Below are 16,989 nucleotides of genomic sequence, written 5' to 3'. Positions count from 1 at the left end.
TATAAATATTTATTATTGTTTATTTTTTTATATATTAACATTAATATGAATTCATGGTTTGTTGAACTTTACTTGTAAACGAGATTTAATTCCAAGTGCACGTGCGCATTGTGAGATCACCTTAAATCCAGTAATCCCACGGGAATCTCCCAAAGAGACAAACGGAGATAAATAAAAAAGGGAGGAAGAAAGGAGGAAGGAAAAAAAGAACTGAGAGACTCTTTCGACCATTCGTCAGCTCCGTTATAAACTGTCTTTCGTTCCACGGATACGCGCGTGTACAAGAAAAAGAAGGAGATGCTTCCGAGAGAAAGAGAAAACGCGAAAAGATCGGCGTTGAAGAGAAGAGGTTGAAAGAGAGTGGCAAAGGGGGAGAACAACGAGAGAAAATTGAAGTCTCTCAGAGCACACGTAAGACTTGCTGCACCCGGTCTTTAACCCCGAAACATCAGAGCGCTACAGAGATTCTCAACTCTATAGAAAAAAAATTCTTGTTTCTATTTTGAGTACAGGTCATTTCAAATTAGTGCAAAAAAATGAAATTTTTAAGACGTGTAAATGTTCAAATTTACAAATTAACCTAACGTTGTGAAAGCACTTTTAAAAGTGGAATATTAAGAAACCACGTTTATAGTTCATCTGCTCAAATGTCGCAGACATGCATGATTTAATCTTTTTTTGCTTTTATTATTTAAAAAAAATATTTAACATTTTATTTTATTATAATTTATTTATAAATAACAACTATTACTACATGTAATTATTACTGCTATACATATAAATATCTCTCACACAAATTCAAAATGTATAATAATTCACATTAGTCATTATAAATATTTATTATTACTTTTAAAGATTAGAAATTTTTAACACTGATGATCATGCACATGCATATCTTCGAAATTATCTGTATTTTTCCTGTCATTTCTTTTTACATTTAATATCTATGTTTTTATTAGTTTAGGATTTGAAATCTATTTGAAGTATATCTATATATCTTTTGAGCATCACTGAACATGGACATTCAGGGACTCTTAAATCTTTCTTTTCCTCTCGCCTTTTTTCGGTCTCGCACGAGTTAAAAATACTATCTTATACATTCGGATACCGGTTCGGTACAGGTTTCGAGAATTAGCCTCTCTCGATAAACCCGCTACACTCATTTGAAACATAGGTTTGCGAAGGAGATGGGAAGAAAAGACGGCGATGACGCAAAAAAAAATTATACATAGTAAAAATGTGACGCGATTGGCAGCATTTTACCGGGAATTATGTGTATAATTGATGGGATAATCTGAAATTATAAATAACTCGAAGCTATTATTAGCACAAGCGGCTCTTCTTCTTTGCAAGGTCTTCGATCTCTTGTCCCTTCTTCCTCCTTCTTCTCTTTTGTTTAACATTCTTAACTTGAAGTCGGTTTCAAAAGAGAAGAAACCTCCCCTAGATTTTAACCGTTTGACAATATAATTATCAAGTTAAATAATTTTAAATGTTCTAATATTTTGACAGGATTGATCGAGGAAATATTGAAATAAATAAAATTAGTAAAACGTATGACGAAATAAAAAAAAAATATTCTAAATCAAACTGATACCAAGACGCGAATACTGAAATTATTATAATTTATTAAAAGGAATTATGTTAAAAATGAGAAACTTATATTTAACTGTAACCCTCAACTAAAGACCTACTAAATTTTTTAATGCAGCACTAAACAGTTATTAGAAATACCTAAGATATTGTATAATATAATTAGAAATTATTAGATGTTTATTTTCACTTTTATAAGGTAAATTTTTAAAAAATAATAATGAATTAAATTGCAATATATATTTATACACTTGTATGTCATAGTAATATGTTAATTGGTTTTATTTCACATTATTAATACCATTGATGACTTTCCTTATAATTTTATTTCAAGTAAATTATTATTTCCTTAAATATGATAGGTGTTAGGGATATATGTCGAAATTGTGAGACAGAGTATATATATATATAAATATATATATATATATATATATATATGTATATATATGCATGACCGATCCTAAATTGGCAATGCCGATATTATATACACGTAACACAAGGTGCTGCATAATGTATTGTATAGGGAAACCTCATCGATGTGCGAGGTGTACAGAGATATAATGAAGTGATATTATGTTGAACGTTATTGCATTAATTTGCATACTGAACACGGTTGTTTTGTTGCTTCTAGAATGAAACGTATTATTTCTCTCTTTCTCTCTCTCTTTGTTTTTTGTCTCTTATATTTATGTTTTAATTTTCGGTATATAATACCCGACAGATGCGAGTACAAGTATTCATGAATCTGTTATCTAGACATCGATGCATTCACGTATACAGTATTTCTATCTTACCTCTCATCGCTGGATCGAAGATAAAGTGGAGGTGAATTTCGCTTTGTTCCGAAGCTGGAAAACTCACTTTTTGTATACTATATAGCTATACGGTACTTTCTACTCCCTTGGCGATTTTCAGTCGTCACCACCAGCTTTCTCTCGATTTCGCAACACCACACTTGCAACCCTCTCAAGCCTTGTGCTTTCCAGACTTGCATCTCTCAACTCTGCCGTACTTAAACTTGCCTCTTACAATCCCCAACTCTGTACAACTTGAATTTTCTCTCGTCGTTTTATTATCTTTTGATTTACAATTTCCTAATTGTTTAATTAATTTTTTTGATAACTGTTATTATATATAGTTAATTTATAAAAGTTCTTATTACAAAAGAATATCTCTAAATTTTATTCTATGTTTTATAACTTGCTTAATTTTTTGTTTTAAAAAATTATATTAAAAATGCATGTTTAATAATTTTGTAATAATTAATTTGTTATAATCGTAATTTAACCGTATAACAATTCCATTTGATACTATATAGCCACCGAATGAAATCGATTCCAGCTAGGTTGTATCGCGATCGAAATATCAATGCTGGAAACGCGAACTGTCAAAAGCGAAATATCGATATTTCCAGTATGTGGAAATATTGTAAGCTTCCCCACGCGATACATTTCCCATGAGAAACACAAATATGCACCGATATACATCCCTCGGGATATGCAGCTCGCGATGCGGATTTTTATTAATCGCACGCCGCTCTCTCCGCTACGACAACGTGGATAAAAAGAAACACTCATGGGGTTGGAATACCTTTGAACCTGATCCCCGATATTTTTTTTCCCTTCCTCTCCATTTGTTGTACATCTCTCTTTCGCGTATTCTTTTGCACTCTTGCTTCCTCTTCCTCATACATGCACGTAAATACTGTGCACGTTGCATATTTTCTTCCGCACATTTTCCACCGTGCTATATGTTGCACATTTTCCCTTATGTATTCCTTTTGATACTTTTTTCTCTCCGTCAGACGGATTCTGCGCATTGCACATGTTTCCTCTAACGTATTCCCTTTTTCCCTTTGCCTCCCTCTCTCTTTATTTACCCCTCTCTTTCGTTTCTTGTTTCTGGTCGTGCTTTTTTTTATGCGGGTAGATACTTCTTGTATGTACCTATCTCTTTCTCTCTCGTATAGCTGTGGTTTTTTCGACGACGATGCGACGTCCCGCCGTGCATTTCCATTATCGAATTCTCGACAGTTCGTCGTCTGCCGTCGCTCATGTTATATTCGCCACGACTGTCGCATTCGCATATAATTCATGACCACGAGCGCGATCAACCGCATTAGCTTGGAAATTAGAGAAATCGTGTAAGTAATTCGAGATTAATTTCAGAAAAATTCAATCGTATTGTTAGTCTATATTCTGTAATATGACAGCTGAGAAAGAATCAGTTATATTATTTGAACGTATCTTATAATTTTTATTTTTATGTGAGATATGTTATTTACATATATTATATAATTTTTATATTGCATTGCTACATTAGTTTTTTACAAAATTATTTTTTTATAGGTTTTATATTTTTTTATTTAATAACATATTTAATTGTCCCACATTCAGAATTCACTTATGTAGAAGATATTGATGAAAAAATTAATAAATAAATATAGAAACAATAACGAAAAATTTTTCAGCAACTAGTTTAATGTAAATTGCAACGAACGAACAACGAAAGAACAAAAGCGAGCGAGTGATTATTCTCTTTCATATAAATCTCTGTTCTTTGAAAAAAATACAGGTACCTGCATACTGCACGCATGTACTTACTATATACGCTTTGACATGTAATGCTTTCGCGTGTGGAACCTAAACGAAGAAAGACGCACAGTAATTTAAAAAAAAGCATGTTTTGAATCAATCTTTCAATGGCTCTTATAGAAACATTATAATTATTGTTTACTATCGTAAAATCTTTGATATAAATATGATCGATTACGTTGCTCCAAGCTTATTAATCATAAAAAATTGTATTGTTTTATTGTTTACTAATTAATTTTTTATGACTTTTTTATTTGTTTTCTTCATATTACTATTTTTTCAGTTCTGCTTATTCAGGTCTTGCACATGTTTTGTAATTTTCTCGCATCTATCACAGCTTTGAATTCTAATATATGCTCGTGTTTCTTTTGTTTTCTATTGTAAAAAAATCTACGTTATTCAACGCGGCGGGTATTTCTTTTCGCGTGCAATGAGATCTTGAGTTGAAAGTATACCTCTACACGATGAGTTGCAGTCACATAATATTTGTTCATTTGGCATTTTTATCAACAAAGTTGCATTTCTCTCATTCTCGAACATTCTAAAAAAGACACGACACGTGTACGTGACAGAGAGCTCAGGACTCAGGAGGAGGGTCGTTCTGAAAAGAGAATGAGGGTCCTGCAATCGGCAGGCAGGCAGGCAGACATGCAGGCAGGATAGGAAGAGAGGAGCAAGCAGGCAGGACAAATAAGGGAATCTAGAAAAAGGGGGAGATTGCAATTTGCGCTGTGAAGCTCGCTGCGAAACGAGACAGCCGACTGACGCGACGGGGTGTTCGTTCGTTCCACGCGGAGAAAAAAATGACGTCGATTGCGCGCCATTCTGCTGATGAGCACCTCTTTGTGAGGAAGAAACGCGCTCCTTACCGCGTTCGTTTTGCCCGGATGCACAATATGCACATTTGCAAAATGTTATGAAAAATCAGATTAGAAATATCTGACGTCTCGGAGATTTCTTCATTTTATAACATTTCCATATCTGATCCCTTTTCTTCTGTTTCTTCAGAAAAACTTTTTAAAAGATTTAAAAATACGTTTTATTTTGACGTCTTCTTTCTATAATAAAACATTATGTAAATGTTATTATATAAATTATTGTTTAATTACTCAATACCCTTTATAAATCATATTATATGTTACTGGACTCTCTGTTATTGGACTCTCGATGTTTGAGACCGCGCGCAATATCTAGTACTTAATATGTTACAACGCAAATCGAGCGATCGAATGTCATCGACTTTCAATCGAATTCGAAGAATCTCCAATTCCTTGAAAATTTCTTTGCGATCAAAGCATGGCCATTCGGAGCATCTTCGTCGCAATTGATCAAAGGCGGAAATTGCCGGCGTAAAAGTGCTTTCAAGCTCTCCTCGATCGATCTCTTTCGCCAACTCCTAATCCTTTTCCATCTGTTTCTCCCTCGGGACTCTCGATCTTTGCTCTCGCTTCCATCGATCTCCTAACTTTTATTCGACGGCTTCGCGAAGCGTCTTTCGTTGAAAGTTCGCAACGATAAAAAGCAAGGCTGAAATAAAACGAACTTTTCTTTCTCTCTCTCTCTCTCTCTCTTATTTCTTCTTTTTTTAAGGGACACGATTGTGCGGTACATACATTCATTCGCTTTCAATGCGTCGCATGATCTACTGGACTTTTTTAATTCCGATTACAAAGACCAGATATTCCCTTTCTTTCATTTATTATAATGAAAATCCAAAGAAATAGTTTTACAGAGATGCTTGTAGTTGAAGTTTTTAGCATTATTATTATCTTAGGAATGCATAATAACAACGTGAAAATCTTGTTAAACAAGATGCTTTATTTAATTTACAAACGTTATTTTCTACAGAGCAATATAAACAGTTTAATTTCAGTGTGATTTTGTCTCTCGCTAGACAAAAGACTTGTACAATTTTTATTTTTTTTGCGAATGACCGACGGCGACACGCTAGGCATCGACTCGAAAGATGGAGCAACATCCTTTACTCAAGAGGGTTCTTGTTTATTTGTTCCGCGGGTACCGACAGCTGTTACCGACATTAACTCTGTCTTGTTTCATCCCACGCATCTCTGCACTATTGTCGTCACGATTACCCCTCCTGATCGTCGGCCATTATCGAACGAGACCCTCAAGTCGAGACTAGGAGAGGCGCACATGTTCATTTAATTCATAAGGGAACCAATATTAACTCCAATCGCAGAATTCAAAAAACTTCGCGGTATAGAAATGTATAAATTTAGATAATTAAATTACTATAAATTAATTAATTAATACAAAATATTAATTTAAATTAATTATTATTAATTTGCACATTATATAAAATAGAAAATTACTTGCATTCAAGCTAAACAAAACAATCTAAATCTCGATTATATACATAATAACTGATAACATTAATTATTAAAAAGTAAATATATTAAACAATTTAATAAAATAAACTAGGTCAGTCGATAATCGATTTGGTCGATATAATCGATCGTAATAATTTCTATCAATCTCTACCACCTCCCTTAAATCGAATCAATCAAGACCAGCGTGAAGCGACAGGTGATTCCGTTATCGTGCGGTTAATGGAAAATCTTCTTGAAGTGCATTTGGTGCACCTGGCACAATCGCCAGGGGAAGGAAGAGAACAGGATCAGATCGTTGAAACGGACAAGAGGGTTCAACACACGTGCTACATTATATCTTGGGGGGCCTTGGGATCATCATCGTTTATCATCGCGCCTCATCATCATCCGACGAACCGTTACGCTCGCGTGCTCCTACCTGCATCGATGTCCATCACGATTTGCAATTTCATTATTTTTCATTAATCTTTGTTTTGAAGAGAGAGAGAGAGAGAGAGAGAGAGAGAGAGAGAGAGAGAGAGAGATGATTTCTTTACTCTGCTTAAAGCTCGATGAGATTAGCTATACATCTTTCTGTCACCTATTGACATAAGTACATGTGTATTAGAAAGCTACAATGCAAAATATTTTGCCTACTCTTTATTACAAAAATTCTTACAGATAGAAAATAAAGACGAATTAAAATAGAAATAAATATTAAATAAAGATTTCTTTAAAATGAAAGAGAAAGAGAAAATCTTAATGAAGATTTTCTCTAAATTAAAAATTAATAGAAAATTTTTGTCATTTAGAAATCTTTTAATTTATTTTTATTTATAGCAATTGAACGTTTGAAGCATTGCCAATAGTATTATTACTAATAAATTCGTAATAACATCTTTCTTTATTATAAAGATTTTATTAAATTAACTTAATTAATAAATTATATTACACAAAGATAACAGATCTTCTTGAAGAATAGAATCTTTTTTCAGAAAATCGTTCTTTCAAGAGATTCTGTATATATTCAACTCCTATTGGAATTAAAGTTGCGAAGGGTAGGAGGACAAGAAAGACAAATTGACAGGCGAAAGAAGAGTCTTCGAAGCATAGTTTATGTGCGGTTTGTGTGAGTCACAGCCTGTTTGGAACTCAAGTTGATCCCACGGGATGCTTGTGGGGATCCGCGAATATAGAAGCGAAAGGGGAATACGATGCAGAGCCTCTCCGTGCTAATTCGACGCACGTGCGCAAGAAGACAGAGAAAAAAAATTCGAAAGAAATGGTCGAAATTGAAACGAGCTCTCGATCGCCGTTTCCGTCAATTAAAAGCTTGATATTATCTTTGCAGTGGGTGTGAGAGGGTTTATTCGTTGCCTTTCTTTCTTTACTCTGTAAACGTACACAATATGTTCCGTTTTAGGTTCACTTTGCGATCACAGTAAAAGAACAAGGTACTAACTTCATTAATGACCGCGTGTAACAGCTTGTCTCTCTTGTGTAGAGTCGGATTCGTTTTATTGCCAGCGCGTCGGCTTATTTGCGAGGAAAATTCATTTATTTTCCGTATCTCTCACCGTTCTCCCCTTCATTGGGAACTATATTAATACGAATATAGAAATATCATGGGGTGCGACAGATCCCAACGGTCGTATTTTTTATGGACCGGAATCATTATTTTATCATAAAAGTCCACGTATGTAAATCTTTATCAATCCAATGATACTAAATTATTCTTTATCACTGTGTATATTGCTTTGTGATTCTTTCGATTTATATTTACCAATAGAAGGGACACTGAAGAAGGCAAAAATTGTGACACGTTGCATTTCGAATTAATCTTATTTTGAGATACATTTCACGAGATGCGTCGTGTCCAATCTCTAATCTAATCTCGTCATGATCTAATCTCCGTCTAATCTTCTAATCGGGATAGAGGAATCCATCCCCGCGCGATGCGTCGACCGTCGACTGCTAATCGGCCTGGAAGCCCGAGTAAAAGGCGGGGTGCGATTGCGATGTAACACGTGCCAGTTGTCGAGTAAGCCGTTTCGACAGCTAGTCGATAGTGGAACTTTCCTTGAAAAAGGTCAGGTTAGTCATCGAAGAAGCTTCTAAGGGCTCTTCTAATCTTCGACAGCAGCCTTTTCAAGGTGGGCCAAAATGTAACTTGAACCCAAACCGCGTATCTAATCACTCTCACTCTTTCGTTCCGCTCGGCTCAATTCGTTCTTAAAGATAATTTCGACTCTGCACACTGTCAGAGTAAATATTAATTAATAAAGATAAAAAAGAGAAGGAGGAGCAGAAAAAGAAGGAAGACTGGCAATGATGAAATAGTTTAATGATGATGTGATCAGTGAGTACTATTACTGATGTGTACTTTTATGCGCAAGCACTACACAATTGCATATCGAGAAAGAGAAATAAATTTTCAAAATATTCTATTTTTTATAAGTATAATTAAAGAGTGATAAGTAAAATATAACTTGATAGAATTTTGTATTTTATTGTATTTTTAATTAATTACGTTATATGCTATAATTATATATGCTTTTTTTTAAATATTATTATTTCTGTTTGAATTTAATAGGATTTTAAAAAATCGTTTAAGCAAATATTATTCTCATTTTTAATTAATACTCCAAGCGATTTTTACATCATCCATTTGTTTTATCACATCGATTATTATTCTGTCACGAGACACATGCATTTGCATTATCTTTATCTTCAGCGTTCGCAAAAAAAACTCCATCCATGATAAACGAAAAGGGGATCGAAGTGGCACTCGTCGACGATATAAAAAAAATAAATGTTCGACAATCTGAAAGAATCGCTCAAGGGTAAATCGCGCTTATATGCTATAAACGTTCTCTTAGCTTCACATCTACGAGAACAGTTCGTAGATACACCTACAAAAATAAATTTTTGACATGCAATATTGCGTTCCATTTCACTTCCGCGCATCTCGAGTTATGGACCAGATAAGACCCGAAATATTTCGTGAATTACATTGAGGGCGAAAAGAGATTTCTCAAGAAAGAGCGAACCAATCGTCATTTCTAAAATTTCGCAAAGTCGAAGATAAAACCGGGGTAGTGAATTATACAATTACATTCTAATTAAAATATGTAATAAACAAATATAACACAGTTTTACAAATTAAATATAATGAGATATATAAATATGACACACATTGTATACACATAGTGATGATATGTTTAGGACTAATCATCACCGTGGTTAATCATCCTATCAGTCGCACTCCTAGTACGTTAGCGCGTAGGTATTAGTACACACGTGCTTCGCGAAATGGATGCTCCTACGCATGTACACCGTTACAGCATGCACTGTTCTCTCGTGCTCCGAAGCTCTCTCAAAACAAAGGGGCCAGGGGGTTCCCAGAAGGTGGGAGTGAGCTCGTATAAAGTATAAAGATGAGTTTACGCGCGCGAGAGACTATGAGAGGACCCGAACTGCAACTACGAACGTTACTTATCGTTAGTTAGCTAAACACCAATCAATCTCAAGCATTAAGGATATTCTGAATTGTAATAATCTTGGAAATTGTAAAATTATTTTTTGAGCATTTTCTTTGAGAGATGATAAATTAATTAATCGTTTTACAAGGCATTATAAAAATTTCAGAATTTTATTATTATTATTTCTGTCCAGAGCTTTGTAAAAATAAATAAATATTTAAAAGCAATTTCTCAAAACTTTAATTATTAAAAAAAAAGATCTATATGTTTATGTCAGGCTCAGAAAGTACTATTTAGAAGGATATCATTTATAAAAGTGTCTATATTCTATTCTTATAAAGTAATTTTTATGATTTTGTTAGATACTGTACATATATATCGATAGAAGATTAGAGATAATTTTCGGAGTTGTGCTCCTATTATTAAAATCAGTGAACTTTTAAACAACTTCTTTGCCAACGTTTACTGTCGTATCGATCATGGGAACTGGTCGTCTCTTTTGCATTCCCATGTGAGCCGATATTGTCTTATCTCGTGGGGAGGGGGGAGCGGAAGGAGCAATGAGAGGATAACGAAGGGAACACACGTGAGCGCTGAACGTTAGTGTCAGTGAAGTGAGTGAATGAGTGCAGTCACGATCATTGATCCTCTCGCACAAGAAATTCTCTATGTACAAAATTTCTGTTTTCGCCCAGGGTATTCCAGAGATCAAGATTCGTCTAAGAAATCTGAAACTTACAAAGAATTCTTCAGCGGTAGGATGTGTTCTTAATTATACATCGAGAATTTTTCGTATTAAACTCTATTAATTAATACTTTCAGCGTTTTGTTAATCAAAATTTTTTTTTGAAGAGTACTTCATAGATATATTTTTCTATATTTTATTTCTATTTCTATTATTTTCTTATAAAGAAATTTTTCATAGGTAGCATTATTTTCCAATTCATATCTTCGTGCGTAAGTTCTATTATTAGACAAAATGTTAGCATAATCAGAGCGCCGGCGCCGAGAGAACATTTGTCTTTGATTCTACCTCGAAAATTCGCAGTGCACGGCTATCACTAATATCGCGACAGATCGATCGCCTCGCACGATGAATCATTCTTGTGACAGGCGAGCGAATGCCCAGTCACGTTTTAACTCCCCTAAACTGTCTATCTCTCTTTCTCCTCCTTTGTGTACTGAATAAAAAAAGGAATCGAATTTATTACGACACCCCGTGACTGGCGGTTTCGATAGGGCCGCTTCGAACAGCTTCGAACACAGATTCGATCTTTACTCGCTGACGAGAATCAAACGGATCACGGATGTCTTTGTTTAATCTTGAATGACGTTCTGGCTTTATCTCGAAACATTATTAAATCTTACTGCGAATCTCTACAATTATAATCTTTTACATATAAACCATTATAAATATATAATTTCTTAACGTATGTACCTATATATTAAATTAGTAAGTTGTAAAATTTATAAGATTTTTCTTTAAGATGTATAAAAAACGAGTTTTTAAATCAATTTAATTCTCTACTATCGCGACTTAATAATTTAGAGTTTATTAAAAAATATATTATACTTGACATGAATATTAATAGATTAATGGAGAATCTTTCGTCGCTAAACAATTAGAGTCATCGCAGTAAACTAATTAAACAAGACAGATATAATTGCGTTAAATGTGCAATGATAAAAGATCGTGTTGATCATCATAAGATTTCTGCATTACCGAGAACTTCCATTTGTCTTGTGTCAACCACATTTGTGTCACATACGCAAGGACAATTCAGACGGTTGATGAATTAGGTACTTGTAACTACTGCAAATCACTGTCGAGCGAGTCAATGAAGAAAAATGATTGCTGTTGTCAAACCGACGCATGTAATTTCGCATGTAAATGACAAATCATCAAAAAATTTAAAAATTTGATCTTTGTTTTTTTTTTTATTTCTACTTTTTGTACACTAACATTTATAGCAAAAATAATTTTTATATAGGAAATAAATCGCGAACAAAAGCGAATTTGAGAGATTTTTTTATAATTTGAAATAACTAAGGTTAATTCCGATTTTGATTACAATAATTTTTAATTTTACAAAATTACTTACCATTTATCGTTGTTAAGATATTATTTAAGATTTATTTAAAATTTTTTCTCGTCTAATGTTATAATTACTCAGATGGATTTAAAATCACTAATCTTCATTAAACTCACTGGCTCATATATAGTCGCCATAATTAATCGCACGCATATTTACGTTTCAAGATTATCGCTCGGCAAATTGCGTGCTGACGCGGATTATTTGACAGAAACAATGTCTACAATTACCTAGGAAGAGCGAATCGGGTGGTAGTATGAGGTAGCGGATTAATCTCCTCGCTCTCGGTAAACACGGACGGTTTATTTTGTCTACGGTGCGCTGCACCGCGCATTGCACCATTCGAACGCACATGCAGCGAGCGAGCTGCTGCAACAGTCGCGCGACTGTGCGCATTTAATGACGCGGCCAATTATTATCGTCTTATTGAGCCTCAGCCAACGACAAACGTGTCTCGTAGCAACAGAAAAATTAACCAGGATTTTTTGCTCTTATACTTCGATGTCAGACTTAATATTAGAAAAGTTAAACGTAGGCACAGATTGTTTTATATTAGAATATGTTGAAATTTTGCTAGTATCACCATCGAGTTATTCCTTTTGAGTTATTCGTGAGTTTATAAAAATATCGTTACATTTAATTATATTATTTAGAAAAATATTCTTTTTTTAAATTATTTCAGATATTTATTTCAGTGGATATGCATTGCATATTGCAAATATTAGCGTGTTCACACACAAATAGTAGATATTATAAGAGATATATAATTACATGAAATATCTTTTCTGATAAAAAAAACGTATATAAATCGCAAAAAGATAGTCTGATGTTAATAATTCCCTATATTTCTTTGTTTCAGGAGGTTTAAAACACGGGAACGGCGGTGTGGGTAGCGCGAGCAGTTCTAGAAGCACCAGTCCGAGTCAACAACAACCGTCTCAGGGCGGTCTTTCGTTCATTCCGCAACCTAGGAGTCAGAATACAAATCGACAACCCACAGCTACTACGCCAAGGTAAAATCAACATTTAAAGATAGATATTTTTACAATCCAATCATTTGATTTCAATTGCCGTTAAATTTTATTATTTAAAGAAATTAAAATATTTATTAGATAATGAAATTTAATGTAATAGAATTAGGAAGATTGTTTAGGATTCTTCCTTCTATCGAAAATGTATTTGTATTATATTGCAGATATATAATTTTTATTTCAAGTATTACATAATCTTTTAAATATTATTATTTGAAATGTTTGCTTTAATCAGAAAAAAAAAACATTTGCGATCTATATGTAAATTTTTAAAGAACCAGAAATCTTTTTAGATATTGTTTCTATTTTTAATTTGAATTTTTGTAATTAATTTGCAGCCCTCGAGCATCCACAGTAGGCCGACCCAACGGAGGTCTGAGGCCTCAGCAACAGGCCTTACCGTATTCTGGAAATACTGTCCCGGCACCTCAGCCAAACAAGAATTCTGTATTGGACAAATTTAAACTTTTCAATAATAAAGATAAAAATCAAGAGCGAGGAAAGACTTCGTCGGGAGTCTCAAAACGCACTTCCAGTTCTTCCGGATTTTCTTCAGCTCGATCTGAACACTCAGACAGTTCAACTTCCTTGTGCGATCAGAGCAAAGTCCAAGCTCAGGAATCGCCAAAGAGTCGCGCGTTGAAATCAAAACTGCAATCGACCAAACCGGCGAAGCAGGCCAGTCCGAAAACAAGCAGGAAAGAGCAGAGCAAGGCCCAGAGTAAGATTGCACGTACAAGCAAGGCCCCGCCGAGCTCTTTGGAGAAGTTGACGGCGTCTTATAATAATCCAATCGTGGATCAAGATGTTAAAATTGTTGGTAAAACTATCGGCACCAAATTACCCAGTGACAAAAAAACGCCGACTCTTCAGGAACTTCAGATGAAGCAACCGGTAGTACAGCCTCCGAAACCGAATCCTTCCGCCCTAACGTCGTCTAAACAAATCAATCTTCTAGATACTAAAAACGTGAACTTGAGGAACGAGCTCCCGACGACGAAACTTTCGCCCAGGCCCAAGATGGAGCTTCCGGCCAAGATACCGGATCCAAGAATTTATTTGCAAAGTATGAAGCCACCGCCAAATGGTCTGAACAAGGACTTTATGATGCAGAAAGCTATTCTCGCAAATACCAATGGTATTATCAAAATGTCCGAACCGGGAGAGACGCTTGTCCACGAGAACGATACTTTTAATCGCACTCTAAGCATGAACCAAGCGAATCTATCAGACGGCAAGGATCTTGTGACAAAGCAGAAAGAGCCAGAAGTTTTAGAAGCTAATCACGAACAGCAATCAGGGATGGAAAGCTTTGATTCACCATCGAAAACTCGAGTGTCAAACCAGGAGAAGGTTATTTTTGAGCAAGAAGAATCTATCGATGTTTCCAACGATAAACAAGATTCTGTAACGACTAATCGCGTGGACTCAGTAGCTGCCGAAAAGCTAACTAATAACGAAGACGAATTGACGAGCATACCCATGCAAAGCAATTTGAACTTTGGGCCCAGTAAACCGTTAGCAGGTTCGAACAGTCCTCTTCACGGTCCGAACCCGGCCGGGCTCAGTCCGGGTTCCAGTATCCCGAAACCTACTGCTCTTGTAAAAGGTACATCGAAACCATCGAAAGAGAACAGCACAATCAGCGGAGTGCCGACGCCAACCAAACCAAAGAGCGGCGATACTCTTCATCGCAAACTCGATCCCAACACAGTAGCAATGGTGTCGCCAATGCCGAGTATTTCGGACCTTATGTCCGAAAGCTCGCACAGCAATTCTAACAGCACCGGGCAGAGCAACTCGAGCGACAGTAGTGTGATTTATAGGCCAAGTAGCGAGAGCGGCAGCGAGATTAAGACGATCCCTAACCGGAAGATCGACACCACGTTTGAACAGTTGGAAAAGGTAAGTGTTTTGAAATTTTTGAAGGTCAGTGTTTTGAAAGTATATCAGACGACTATTCAAAACACAAAATCAAAGATTTGATTTAAGATTTGATAAATATAAAAATTAAAATAAAAAGTTACTTTTACACGTCCTTTATTTTTATTTGTTTTTTTTTTAAGGTACTGTCGGAAAGTTCAACGTGCGGTGGTGCTCTGGCAGACGATGAGGCCGAGATGACTGTGAAGCCCATGCAACCTCTTCTCCGTGGATACACGCCCGGGGCCCGGGGTTTACAGACCCTACCGAGCCGCACCACGACCCGACAATATACCGTCCTGCATTCATCATCGCATCATCATGTTGGTCATCACGATTACGCCGATGTAGACGTCGCTTCCGGTTACCTGAGCGACGGCGAGGTGCTGCGCGGAGGCGGCATGAGCGTTGGCAGCAGAACCCTTTCGGATCTATGCGACGGATACATGTCTGAAGGCGGCGCGTCCCTATACGCCCGAAGGATCAATCCTTCCTATGGTCACGAGCACGACAGGTAAGTTCTTGTAACTTTTTCGAGACGCAATAATCGACAACCATCAACTAATTAAAATTCTGTTTTTGATCAATTCTTTCATGAATTTATAATATATTAATACATATATAACGGTATATATTATATAATATGTATAATATTTATATAATATGTATAATATGTATATATATAATATGTATAATATGTATTATATTATATAATATGTATATTAATAAAATAATATTAATAATAAGAGAAATAAGACCGTGATATGCAATCGAATTAATATTAGGCTACTTAAGATCTAAGCTCAGACGGCAAATGGCATTTTACTCCAATTTGATTAAAATAATATCAATATAACAAGAAAATAGATATAGAACATCATCTGTTATAATGTAACACTGTTTTTAAAAAATAATTGCTTTTGAATTTCTATACATTGCAACGAACCATTGTTATCGAGATCTCGGAAGGTCGATGACAAATCAAATCGTCGCGAAAAAGATATTTGGGAAACTTTGTTGGGGTTGAACTTTGTATATTGCGTGCCATTCGTGACACGCGCGAGGCGTCGCAAAACTTTGCTGGATTGCTGAGTGCATGGATTATTTTTTATCGAATGAAATATGGATGAAGATGGTGCGAAAATATACGACGTTCGGTCCGCGCAAGAGAGCGACGATAAATTAGTGCCGCGTAGGCGACGCCGAGCGCACGCCGAGTATTGATCAAGAAAGCTTGGGTCTAAGCTTCTCGCGAGCTTTTCGGTGAAAAGCTCGTCACCCTCGTGAAGTCTTACATCTCCCATCTTCGATGCGTCACATTAATCTTTGTTAAAATCATTGCTAAAGTAAATAAAAAGCATTTGTGATCATCTTGCGCTACTTACTTTAACAGAATTCTTTCACACAACAGAATAAATTTAAAAAATATTTAATATTAAACATCAGGAAATTAATATGAGAAATTTTTGAACTTTTCTTAGTTTATTTTATTTTACTTATAATTTTCATACGATACAACTAAAGATGACAGCTTTCTGCTTTCTGGGTGCATTTAGCATAGAGGCACTTTCTATTTTAGACAACGTTTAAGCGTTGTCCGGCGCACAAAGTGGATTCGCGTCGTGGTCGTGACTCGTTCATTACGCTCCGCCACGCCCGTGCCGTTCTCTCCGTGTTTGCAACGAAATGCTCACGACCGACCGAGAGAGAGCTTTATTATTAGCGAAGCTCTCTGGTCTGCGTACATTCAAATTAAGATTTCAAGTAGCAAGCCGAATCCATTAGAGAAACGCGAAGATGAAGTGTAGGTGTTCTTCGCGGAATGCGTTTTTCTCTGCATTGATCACGCATGCATGTATTTTTTATCTTCCGTGCATCTTCGAATTTTCTGCTTTCTATAGAACAATTTAATTTTTTTAAGCTAACTATTACAACCAACTAAA

At 35.4% G+C, this 16,989-nt stretch overlaps 1 protein-coding gene across 1 annotated transcript in view; it reads left to right on the top strand.

The window, feature by feature from the left end:
* Positions 1–16,989, top strand: part of LOC112453288 (protein sickie-like) — a 96,204-nt gene that overhangs the window by 55,614 nt on the left and 23,601 nt on the right. The window contains exons 7-9 of the mRNA XM_025013932.1: positions 12,952–13,105; positions 13,462–15,028; positions 15,190–15,560. Coding sequence (XP_024869700.1) covers positions 12,952–13,105; positions 13,462–15,028; positions 15,190–15,560 — 2,092 coding nt within the window. The remainder of the gene's footprint in view (positions 1–12,951; positions 13,106–13,461; positions 15,029–15,189; positions 15,561–16,989) is intronic.

Source organism: Temnothorax curvispinosus, unplaced genomic scaffold, assembly GCF_003070985.1.
Source record: "Temnothorax curvispinosus isolate PA1 unplaced genomic scaffold, ASM307098v1 QBEX01004244.1, whole genome shotgun sequence".
Taxonomy (NCBI): Eukaryota; Metazoa; Arthropoda; class Insecta; order Hymenoptera; family Formicidae; genus Temnothorax; species Temnothorax curvispinosus.
This window is presented reverse-complemented; position numbering and strand designations above follow the sequence as displayed.